General features: G+C 48.6%; 1 protein-coding gene across 1 annotated transcript in view; it reads left to right on the top strand.

Moving 5' to 3' along the window:
* Positions 1-12,500, top strand: part of bop1 (BOP1 ribosomal biogenesis factor) — a 111,888-nt gene that overhangs the window by 63,381 nt on the left and 36,007 nt on the right. Inside the window, exons 4-9 of the mRNA XM_063185730.1 lie at positions 3,323-3,477; positions 4,133-4,250; positions 6,719-6,820; positions 10,093-10,305; positions 10,601-10,762; positions 11,947-12,027. Of these exons, the coding sequence (XP_063041800.1) occupies positions 3,323-3,477; positions 4,133-4,250; positions 6,719-6,820; positions 10,093-10,305; positions 10,601-10,762; positions 11,947-12,027 (831 nt within the window). The remainder of the gene's footprint in view (positions 1-3,322; positions 3,478-4,132; positions 4,251-6,718; positions 6,821-10,092; positions 10,306-10,600; positions 10,763-11,946; positions 12,028-12,500) is intronic.

The following is a 12,500-nucleotide window of genomic DNA, read 5'->3' as shown; positions in this document are numbered from 1 at the left end:
AAGTTATCCCACACTGCTCCTCACAACGAGACGCCTTCCCCTTCCCTGGCAGCGATCAGCTCGGTCGAGGCAAGTGAACTTCCCCCACCACTTCTCTCCACCTCCACCTCCACCTTCCCTCCCTTCCCCTTTTCTCTCCACCTCCACTCCTCCCTTCCCCTCTTCTCTTCACCTCCAACCTCCCAACCCCCCCAGCAAGTAATGGAGGTAATAATGGAGCAGAGCCACTGGACCCAGGAACGCAACGTTGAGTAATGTAGAAGCCGAGACAGAGCGTGGGGGAAAAGAGAGAAGCAAGGAATCATAAACGCTCATATGTATATAATAAATATATAGACACGTCTTGGGCATATAGTGTTATCTTTTCTCGAATTTCACCTGTTCTTTGACGGGCGGCATTCGTTTTTTCCCCCTCAGAAGACTGTCTTTAAGTCAGAGGAGGAGGGGGGGCGGGTGAAGAGGGGATGCGAGGAGGAGGAGGAGGAGGAGGAGAGGCGGTGAAACCCGAACCTTGACAGACGCCGGCGAGACTCCGTGCCCAGAAGTCAAGATGGGAGCGATTCCTGGAGCTGGTGAAAAGTAACATTTGTCTCTGGTCTGCTGTAGTCCACCCCAGCCCCTTGTCTGCAGCAGCCCCTACCCCATCTTGGGAGGAACAGTCATTTCACCGCTACTACAACCAGGGAAGCCAACAGGGTGGGGACAAAGGGATCAGTTGTCCTGGGCCTGATTACATTATATATATATATATATTGCCTGGCTTTGTCCCGGGCCCAATCAAGCCTGTCAGCAGCCCTTACCACAGCTACAACCCTCCTCACAGACCTCCGGGTCACAGGCAAGCGTAGGCGGGTAGACATCCCATTCTGGTTTTACAGCGAAAGAGCGTCCAACCTCATATTCTTTCCAGCCCATTTCACTTCACCCAGTTGATCCCAATTAGCAAGCACACTTTCTTTAGCCAGGTAGATGAGGTATTTAGTGAAATTGAAAGCACAGTCGGGAGGACTTAAACGGCAGGACTTGAACTTTTGTGCTAGTCTGTTGGTCCGCCAGTGCTGTTAGCAGGTGGGTGTCATCAGTGGCCACCAGCCCTGTTGCTCCAGTGTGGCCTAATTCAGCCCAGACTGACTACCAAAGGCTGCTTGATACATGACAGTGGTGGTGGGTTCTGGGGTTTTTTTGGGAGGGGGTTGGGGTCCTACCAAATGCTATATGTTCTGCGTTGCACAAGTCTGTTGAGAACCTTGTTCGTTAAGATGTATAGCATCTTCAGAAGATTAATGGTGGCATTTGTTAAAAAGGGGGATTTGTCTCACTCTCTCTTCAGCGGATCTTGTTATTGTAACCTCTCGAGAGGTCACCCAAACATCTGTACGTCTGTCTTTTTTTCTTCTTCTTCTTTTTTTCCCCCCCTTCCAGAACCTGCTCTTTCTTTGGTTCTAGGGTGGGTTTGCGTTTCAGGAAATATCACATTAGGCTCTGGACTTTGTTTCTTTTAGTGTGTTTTCTCTCATTTTTTTTATCATCCGAAAACCTGCTTCTTCAAGACTACCAGTGTGTCCCGAAAACCCTCAGCGGATGCTGTTGAGAGCCAAAGTAAAAATTTTGATTCCGCCCATCAAGCGAGATGTAGCACCCTACTTCTCTCTCTCTTTCTCCCTAGACATTACATCACAGAAATAACCACCAAACGGTGTGGGGAGGCATTTTCGAAAGCCTTATTAACCGAAACGGCCAATCAAATGCCTTTTGAGCACCCAAACCAACCAATAGCGTACTAGACAGCCGAGAAGGAAAACAACAAGGCCCTGCGCCGACCCAGTAGCCTATCACCCGGCACGTTTTTGGTCGCGGAGCGAGACGGAGAGAGGGAGGAAGGCTTTGAAGGGTGCCTGCCCTAAGGGAGGGGTCGCGTCTCTCCAGCTGGCCCTCTCTCCGACTGTGCCTGTGAGAAAAAGCGTGACTGGGCTGCCCACTCTTTCCTAATTGGATATGGTAGGGGTGTTTTTATTGAAATCACTTACAGGTGCTGGCCTCCCCACTTTAAAGAGCAACGCCACAACCTCTGAGAACTTTCAGCTGTCTTATTCTCGTGTGTGTGTGTGTGTATGTGTATGTGCGTGTGTGTGTGAGGGTTTATGTGTGCATGTCTCTGCCTTGTTTCTGAGACAAAGAAATCTCTATTTTCAGACCATGCCGTTTGCTCCGTCCATTTTTGTTTTAATAGCTGCTAAGGCTGTGTAATGGTATCACAGCACAATGCAGCGACACACTCCTGACTTGAAAATGGCTGCAGGCAAAGGAACTGAGTTGTTTGCCTGCTTCCCACCCCCACGTCCCACACACATGCCCAGGCGCACACACATGCCCAGGCACAGGCGTGCGCGCACACACACACACATGCACACACACCATATACATCCCCCTCCCTCTAACACACACATTCACTTCCTCTCACACGCTAATACTCACACATTTCTCTCACACTCACACATTTTCTCTCATACACATACACATTTCTCATACACACGCATACACACTCACAAGCTCTCTCACACACACAAGCTCTCCTCTTCCTCCCTAAGCCACGCTGTGGGTTCCCTCAGCCCCTGGTGCTGGAGCCACCTGCGTGGTCAGGGGGAGGGGAGTGTGACTGTGTGTGTGTGTGTGTGTCGGTGTGTCTGTGTGTCTGTCTGTGTGTGTGTGTGAGAGAGTGAGTGTGTTAGGGCTGCCCGCCCGCCCGCCGGGCCTAATCCATGCAACCACACGAGCGGGGGCGGCCGGGGAGGAAGACGGCCCTGCAGGCCGACACACAAAACGCACCATGATGAGTGTGAGAGCACGCCGGGCCTCACTCAAAACCGCCTGGCGGAAACGAGGGCCGCTGGCCTTGTGCGTGCCTACATACAGCTTTGCATAATGTGAAGGAGAGAGTGAAGGAACGCTGTGAGTGTGAGTGTGAGTGAGATCCGGACATGAGGGAAGGGTATTTGTCTCTGTGCGTGAGCCACTCTCTGTTGAAACTTGATTCTGTGTGCCCGTGCTTGGCATACCGAAACAGTCCGTGTTGACCAAGAACACAGATTCCATAGGTTGTAATTTCAAGTAGTGGTCATTGTCCATTCTTTCATGAATTTGTGAACTTGTACAAATTGTGCACTCGCTGTGAACAATGCACTTTGCTCAGCCTCCTGGCACTTGAAATCAACCCAAACACATTAAGACTCAATTACTAAAAATGTAATCATTTTCAGGAGCTACAGTGTTTTACTGTAAGTAATAAAGACTTTAATATTCCTGTCTTCTCTGTACTTCACAGGATATCCGCAACACGGTTGGCAACATCCCCATGGAGTGGTACAATGACTACCCCCACATTGGCTACGACCTGGAGGGCAAGAAGATCTTCAAGCCAATCAGAAATAAGGACGAGCTGGATGAGTTCCTGGACAAGATGGAGAACCCTGACTACTGGTAGGATGGAGAACGAAATCCTGTCTTAAAAACAATGACTGTATCTCAAAGTCAAGGATCCTGGCCTTGCTAGGATGTGGAATGCCCAGTGATTGGATACTCTGGGGAGTTCACCAAAGAGTATCCAATCACTGGGCGTTTCACGTCCTAGCAAGGCCAGGATCCATGACTTTGAGATACAGCCAATGTCTGGTCTTGGTGTAGCAAAGGGGAATACTGGCACTCGTACTCGGATCCTAAAATTGGGGCTTTGACCTCTACACCAAAGAGCCAGGCTTGTTGACGTAACAGTCATGCTGTTTTCAGGCCGACCAGAACCGTGCCCACAGCGGCTACGTTTGGCACTAAAGTGCTCACTTGCGAACCGCCTGCGTCCATACCAGGCTCTGAACTTTGTGTAATTGTGAATCAAATTTCCGGTTCGCAAATGCCAACATCTGCAATGTGAACATGGCCTCCAGTTCGCGATTAAGTGCAGGAACGGGCACCGGCAAGGTTCTTAGTCTGCCTGAATGCGTCATGCGTCAAGTTGCTTCAAAGTGATGCCAACTATTGACATTTGCGTTTAGCTGCTGACGATGTCGAGCCTTGCATTCCTGTGTTAGGTAATTGTTTTTGTTTATGATTTGTTGTTCTCATTTTTCTATGTTCAAAGGCGCACTGTGAATGACAAAAAGACCGGCACAGACATCCGCCTCTCGGACGAGCAGGTGGACTTAGTGAACCGCCTGCAGAGAGGCCAGTTTGGAGACGTCAATTTCAACGAGTATGAGGTGAGGGGGGATAAAACACACGCAGACACTCACACACACACACAGACAGACAGACACACACGCACACACACATAGAAGCCACCAGCATGTGTACGAAGTGAGGAGGGTAAAAGCATACACACACACACACACACACAAACAGAAGCCACGACAACAACAAGAAGACCTCATCCCAAATGAATCCCATGTGAAACCAACACGACCAAAAGAATTTAAACTTCACTTTGCGGCCAGCCTCTAAGCTTAACTGTCGCGTAAAATACCAAAAAAACAGCAAATAGCCTTAAAAAAAAGAAAACAGTACGCACACACACACTTCTTTTATTTATATATATAAACATTCATGTATATAAATGAGTTCCTACATAATGGACCTACCATAGGAGAGCATCAGAAAAAAACTAAACCTCAGTAAGGGTCATTACACTCTCCACAAGTCACCCGCAGAACCCAAACCCAGTCTGATCCCCACCAGTGACAAATGAGGCCGAGGCACCCAGCGTTGACTTTCCTAGCAATTAGCTCTGCTGTAGCACGGGGGGAATATACAACACACAGCAGCCCTTACTCTCTAGCGCTAGTAGTGAGGTTAGCTTCACAGGGTTTGAGTTTTAATGGCCCTGGGTGAAGTACCACAGTGGGTGGCACAGCTGAGAAAATCCTGTTAATTGCTTGTTGACACTAACCTCGAGGCGAAATACCCTCTTAAGGGTTTTCTATTAGTAGGTGAATAAATAAGGATAATAGGAAAAAAGGCTTAGCATGGCTAGCATCTAGATGAAGCATTACTGTATAACATTACACTTGATTTTTCAGAGGCAGTTTTTCCCAAAGCACCTTACAGACGAAAAGTTTGAGTCATTACGCTCTCCACAAGTCACCCGCAGAACCCAAATCCAGTCTGATCCCCATCAGTGACAAATGACGCCAAAGCACCCAGCGCTAGAGGAGCAATTAGCCCTGCAGCAGTGTGTGTGGGGGGATACACAACACACGGCAACCCTTACTCTCTAGCACTAGTATCAAGGTTAGCTTCAGAGGGTTTAAGTTTTAATGGCCGTCGATAAAGTACCACAATGGGAGGTGCCTGTTGACAGTAACCTTGGGGCAAAATACTCTCTTAAGGGTTTTCTATTAGTAGGAGGAATAAGTATGGATGGAGGAAAAAAGGCTTAGCATGGCTAGGACGGAGGACTGCTGCGCTTAATAGTGAGGTTAGCTTCAGATAGGACTTGTGTTAAATGGGCTTGGATAAAATCACACAGTAGTAGTGGGCCTATGTTAATTACTTGTTGACACTAATCTTGAGGGGAGAAGGTGAAACATTCTCTTAAGGGGTTTCGATTGATATGAGAATTAACGAGAAGTATGAGCTAGTGTGGCATGGCTATCATCTAGTTGAAGCATTACATTGTGTTGCAATTAGCAGCTGCTTTTATCCAAGGCACTTTACAGGAAAGTACAAACACATGCACAGTAAGTTAGGCGGAACAAAGCTAGCGTAGTCAGGGGGGTATTCCAAGAACTTAGCTCAGTAGTAAACCAGGTTGAGTTAACCCTTTGTGGTAGGGGTAAATTATCCAATAGAAAAGTCCTCATTTTCTTAAATTGCACTCGCGCTATCTATTTGCAGGTCTACGAGTTAGCTACAGTATAACTTATACTGTAGATGTTCTCAGAATCCCCACCCAGGATGGAGGAACGTGTGGCTAAATTTGTTATGAAGTGTAGCACCATCTGAAAATAAGAGCCATGAAAGGTTGAGAGAGATGTCCCTATTACTACTGTCTGACTTGTAAGCACCTTGTTCCGCCATTAAGAGTTGACGACTCAATACAGCCTGTGCTAATTTGTTGCAGTGTGTTTTGCGACTACTATTCGCCAAGTAAACAGCAGCGTTCATGAGGTATTCCCAGCCAGCTGATTTAAGTGGTGACGCTTATAAAGACTAAACAGGCAATGGGTCAGTTCTCACACGTCTGTGTGCAATCTGTGACCGTGGTTTGGGATGATAAACATGACGAACGGCAGAGTTTTGTTTAAAAAAAAAAAAAAAAGACGGACGTTGCACTCAGGACCACCTGTTTGCGGAGACTCCTGACTGAGTGTCCCGAGTGGCGTGTTCTTGAGTTTTATGTTGTGTCTGTAATTTTTTGGAGAATTATTTGTCCAGATGTTCTTGTTTGCCATATGGCTCGAGTCTTTCTGTAACTATATTAGTATTGAGTGTGTTTGCCTATGCTCCCCCTGAAAGTGTCACTGTCTCTCTCTCTCTCTCTCTCTCTCTCTCTCTCTCTCTCTCTCTCTCTCTCTCTCTCTCTCTCTCTCTCTCTCTCTCTCTCTCTCCATTTCTCTCTCTCTCTCTCTCTCTCTCTCTCTCTCTCTCTCTCTCTCTCTCTCTCTCTCCATTTCTCTCTCTCTCTCTCTCTCTCTCTCTCTCTCTCTCTCTCTCTCTCTCTCGTTAATAGCCTACAGTAGAGTTCTTCACCTCTGAGACCATGATTCATCCGGTGACCAACAGGCCGATGGACAAGCGCAGTTTCATTCCCTCCCTTCTCGACAAAGAAAAGGTGAGTTCTGTTTTCTTTCGCAATTGCCCCCTGGCCGTCCCTCTCTCTCTCTCTCTCTCTCTCTCTCTCTCTCTCTCTCTCTCTCTCTCTCTCTCTCTCTCTCTCTCTGTCTCTCTCTCTCTCTCTCACTCACTCACTCACACACTCACTCAAACTCAAACTCACACTCACACTCACACTCACACTCACACTCACACTCACACTCACACTCACACTCACACTCACACACGCACACACACACACACACGCGCTCCATCGCTCCTTCTCGCTCTCATGAGGGGGCTTTGTCACATATTAGGTTTTACGCTGCAAAGCTATCGTTTTATTTACTTTAAATATGACCAGAGTGAAATAAAAATGTTCATGTTTCGCACCGGCTCAGGCCCGAGTAACTGCTCCCACATGTGCAGCATTAGCTGTAATGATTCCCACACAGTTTTGTAAAAGTGGAAGTGGTGTTGAAATTCTGTTGTAATGGGAGGCTCAGAAAATTGGAAGCTTAATAGAAATTAGACCCCCCACACCCCCGAAAAACCTCCTTTCGTGCGGATAAAACACGCACACGACACCCCGGCTTGGTTTTTTTTTCAGCGAGCACGGAACCTGAAGCCAAGACGGATCCATCGAGGGTTCTGCTTCGTCTCAGTCCGCGCAGTGTTCGTGTGTAATTGATCCATTTCTCGACGGAGCGACGGCATCTTAAAAAATTACTCGTACTCGCCCCCGTCCCGTCTACGTGTACGTGTCCGCTTCGGTCTGCCGCCTGCGTGCTCGCTCCTTGCCAACACCTCCCAACCAAACATCTTGCGGTTTGATCCCCGTCAATTATATACATTACATACAATGACCCAGTACCCCCTCAGCACCACACAGATGATGGTATGTGTTTCTCCCTGTAACGCCCCGAACCCAGATGTCTGATGATCCCCTCTCATTTCTACACAAACCACGACATTACACGTATTCATTAGGTCATCGATTTTGGTATTCCTGCTTGAGTGCCCCCTCCAACACTTTGCTCACTTTGCACAATTCCACACAGTGCCCCCAGTCACAGGTGGTTCAACCCCAGTCATTACTTACAATCCCCTTTTTCCCCCTTCTCTTCACTGCATAGATGGTGTGTGTTCCCCCATAATAACGTGCCCACCCCTAATCCCAGCGCCAGGTGGTTGAAACCCTCTCATTCCTACATAAACTATGACATCTCCAAAATTACTCATATTTGCCGGGTCATCTGCTTCGCTATGCCGTCTGCATTTTCCCTGTAACTGCTCAGACGCACTCTGCCACAACGCCCAAAAATGTATCCACAATTCATCGACCACCACATCCCTGGTGGTCGCTCCCCCCCATCATTACTTACTTGTAACAATCTTGTGCACCCTACACACTCCACACCAGTGGTGTCCTACTAAATGATGGTGTGTTTTTCTCGATGACACCCCGTGCTCGCGGCTGCCCCGTCCCAGGTGGTGTATCCCCTAGCATGACTTAATACTCCCTCTTTCTGCACCAATGACTTCATGTTAAGGGCAGCCCCAACAGAGTTTTAGCATGATCACAATTTGCCAAAGAGTTAGGCGTGGGGCTATATGGGAGACAAGCAGGGCAAATGCTTTGATGACCTTGGTACTGTAGGCCGTATGGAAGGGCGACTCTATCGGTGTCTTGCCCTGGGGCGCTGTGTGTAATTTGTTCTGCCTCTACAAAGAGGAGCCACTCACCTGTTTCCCTTGTACCCCGACACAGGTGAGCAGGTGAAGAGTTTTGAGTTTTTCCCTAAAGCAGGGGTGGGAATCCTTTTTCATTTCAGGGGTCACTTAAAGTGCTCCAAAGGCCGTACGATCAACATAAACCAGGATTTCCTCCTGCACTTTTGGCCTTTATTGAAGGCGGCCACCTTTTCAACAGACCCACCTTCACTAGTTCCCCTGAAAATATAGCTTAGTTGTATTGAAAATATAATTTCTAAGATTCCTTCACAAAATGCCCTTCAGGGCAGTCATGGGTGAGCGGTTAGGGCGTCAGACTTGCATCCCAGAGGTTGCCGGTTCGACTCCCGACCCGCCAGGTTGGTGGGGGGAGTAATCAACCAGTGCTCTCTCCCATCCTCCTCCATGACTGAGGTACCCTGAGCATGGTACCGTCCCGCCGCACTGCTCCCCATGGGGCGCCACTGAGGGCTGCCCCCTTGCACGGGTGAGGCATAAATGCAATTTCGTTGTGTGCAGTGTGCAGTGTTCACTTGTGTGCTGTGGAGTGCTGTGTCACAATGACAATGGGAGTTGGAGTTTCCCAATGGGCTTTCACTTTCACTTTTCACTTTCACTTCACTTTTCACTTCATGTGAAGCTGCATAGCTAATTATGTCAGGGGCCGGATATTATGGCCTCAAGGGCCGTAAAAAGCCCTCGAAACATAGGTTCCCCACCCCTGCCCTACAAGACTAATCCACATAACCTCTTGGCAATTGGTTGATTCCACCGATCATCACTCACAACCAGCCACATTGATCCTCTCCGTATTCCCTTGCAACACCTCTCCACCACAGTATATCCAACAGAAACATAGTTGTGCTGAACACCCTATGGTGTGTAAACCTATGCCAGTTAAGAGGGAGATTCTTTGTGCCATTCATGCAGTGGAATATCGTCGCGGGTCGATAAGTGGTTAGACACTACTTCCAAACAGGAGCAAAAGATCTCGAAAGCATGCTGCACAACACAGCATTACATTGCTCCCAAATGATTAGTCATAGGAATCCGAAAGAAGACCCCAAACTGGGCCCCAGTCATTGCGCTGTTGACGTGTTCAGGCCCACTGACAACCGTGCCGGTGCCCATTTCTGTACCTTATTGCACCTTAGCGGAACAAGCGCGGAGAAGTTCAGAGCCTGGTATGAGCGTACCTGGTTCACAGGTAAACATTTTTACTGCAGAACCTAACTGGTACGGCCACGGACACCTAGCCAGGCTGCGCCCTCCATCGGCGTTGCGACTAGTCAGGTCAAGAGCAATGCAAGTACTTCCTGAGTTCCCGAAAATACGGAAACTCCTTTCACTTTGTCGGGAAGCAAACAACCATAAGCAAACCAAGGGAGGCTGGTCATCCATGCCGTTTGGGAAATGTTAATTGCTATGCTCTTGGTCAGACCAAGTCTCGAAGAGATTTGAACGTCGATGATAATCAGGCTAACGGACACCAGCACCCTTATGGTCAGCCTGAAAAACAGTATCAATAACCCCCACTCATCCATTGCCCCAAAACAGGTGGGTAAGATGGTCCATGCCATCAAGATGGGCTGGATCAAGCCGCGCCGGCCCAAGGAGTCTGAGCCCCAGTACTACGACCTGTGGGCCAAGGAGGACCCCAACGCCATCCTGGGACGCCACAAGATGCACGTGCCCGCGCCAAAGATGAGACTGCCGGGACACGAGGAGTCCTACAACCCCCCGCCAGAGTATCTGCTCTCTGAGGAGGAGGTAACGCACGCACACACACACAAACACACACACAGACACACACTCACACACACACCCTCCAGAGTACCTCCTCTCACACACACACACACACACACACAGACACACACAGACACACACAGACACACACAGACACACACAGACACACACACACACACACACACACACACACTTATTTACTTTATCTTTTGAGGAGAAAAAACTAAGAATTTTACGTCTTATTGTGTCACAGTTTTCCGGTGTTTTGGCTGTATCTGACTGACTTGACGTAACTGTGTGTCTTGCCCTGCTCCTGTAGAGACTGGCATGGGAGCAACAGGACCCGGAGGACAGGAAGCTGCCCCTCCTGCCCCAGAAGTTCCAGTGCCTACGCGCCGTGCCCGCCTTCTCTCGCTTCATCCACGAGCGCTTCGAGCGCTGCCTCGACCTCTACCTGTGCCCTCGCCAACGCAAGATGCGGGTGAGTACATGTCATGCTTTGCCATGTGGAGGACATTAAGGTTACAGAGTTCGACCGTCATGTTCATGTGGTGGTACATTCACTGCCCGAGTCAAGAAGTCTGAACACCTAAGTTACAGAGAATTCTACCACCGTTTTTGTTTGTTGCCCCATTCACTGTCATGAAGTGGTGGTCTGATTCGGACTCACTTTTAGCCATGATCTCCACGGGGTATTTATTGATCTGTCTTGGAAGAGGTCATCACTATCCAAGTACACCTCCATTTTTACCCTGTGAATTAATTTACTGCATTAATTTACTGCCAGTGAAAACTGCATTTAAATATGCTTCATAAATGTATTTTCTATGTACTTACCCACTTTAGTCTTCTGGTTCCAGAATGCCGGGGTCTGGTTTTTATTATTCATGTTGCATGCAGTTCTGATGTCTTTCATATACTACACTTAATCTCTCACTCAGTCCATAACTCACTCATTCATGCATACACGCAAGTCACTCACTTACTCACTCACTCACTCACATACATACTTGTCACACACTCAGTCATGCACTCACTCACTTATGCACTCACTCACTTTATACTCTGTATCTCAACCCCTCCTTTGTAACCCTACCTGAGTTGTTTCTCTCAAATTCCCCCTTTCTCTTTCTACCTCCTCTCCTCTCCTCTCCTCTTCTCTCTTCTGTCCTCCGCCCACTTTCCTTTCCTCTCCTCTCCTCTCATCCCCTCTCCCTTTTTCTCCTCTCCTCTCCTCTCCTCTCCTCTCCTCTCCTCTCCTCTCCACCCACTCTCCTCTCCTCGCCTCTCATCCCCTCTCCTTTTTTCTCCTCTCCTCTCCTCTCGTCTCCTCTCCTCTCATCCCCTTTTCTTTCCTCTCCTCTCCTCTCCTCTCCTCTCCTCTCGTCTCCCCTTCTCTACTCCTCTCTCCTCTCCTTTCTTCTCCTCTCCTCTCCTCTCCTCTCCTCTCCTCTCCTCTCCTCTCGTCTCCTCTCGTCTCCTCTTGTCTCCTCTTGTCTCCTCTTGTCTCCCCTTCTCTCCTCTCCTCTCCTCTCCTCTCCTCTCCTCTCCTCTCCTCTTGTCTCCCCTTCTCTACTCTACTCTCCTCTCCTCTCCTCTCCTCTCCTCTCCTCTCCTCTGCTCTCCTCTCCTCTCCTCTCCTCTCCTCTCCTCTTCTCTCCACAGGTGAATGTGAATCCAGAAGACCTCATTCCGAAGCTGCCCAAACCCAAAGACCTGCAGCCCTTCCCCACCACACAGTCTCTGGTGAGTCACAAAAGGAATTCAAGACAAGAATGGAAATATTCTTTCTTTTTTTGTTAAATTCGGGCTCTCCAACAACCGATTTCGCAACTCCGTTCCCCTATTCCCCCTATCCGTTTGCAATGTACTACCACCTGCATCCGACATCTCATCGCATCATATATCATACATCATACCATATACTGTCATAATCAGAATCAGGTTGAAAAATCGTGAGGTCGGTCACTAGATGTTGCAAGATCAGTGCAGTGTTTTGGCCAAGGTGTGAGTGGTGATGAGGAGTGATGGGGAGGGGAGGGGATGGGTGATGGATGGGTTTTTGGCCAATATCCTTCCGTCTTAGATCTTATTTCTAATAAATGGTGAAGGGGGATGGTGAAAAGGGATGGTGCAAGTATTTGGGGCTGGTGTGGGGTGTGCGTGTGCGTCAGGGCTTGACACTGGCACCTGCCAACCGGCCAAATGCTGGTAGAACT

The sequence above is a fragment of the Engraulis encrasicolus genome, chromosome 20 (assembly GCF_034702125.1).
Source record: "Engraulis encrasicolus isolate BLACKSEA-1 chromosome 20, IST_EnEncr_1.0, whole genome shotgun sequence".
In the NCBI taxonomy this organism is placed as follows: Eukaryota; Metazoa; Chordata; class Actinopteri; order Clupeiformes; family Engraulidae; genus Engraulis; species Engraulis encrasicolus.
This window is presented reverse-complemented; position numbering and strand designations above follow the sequence as displayed.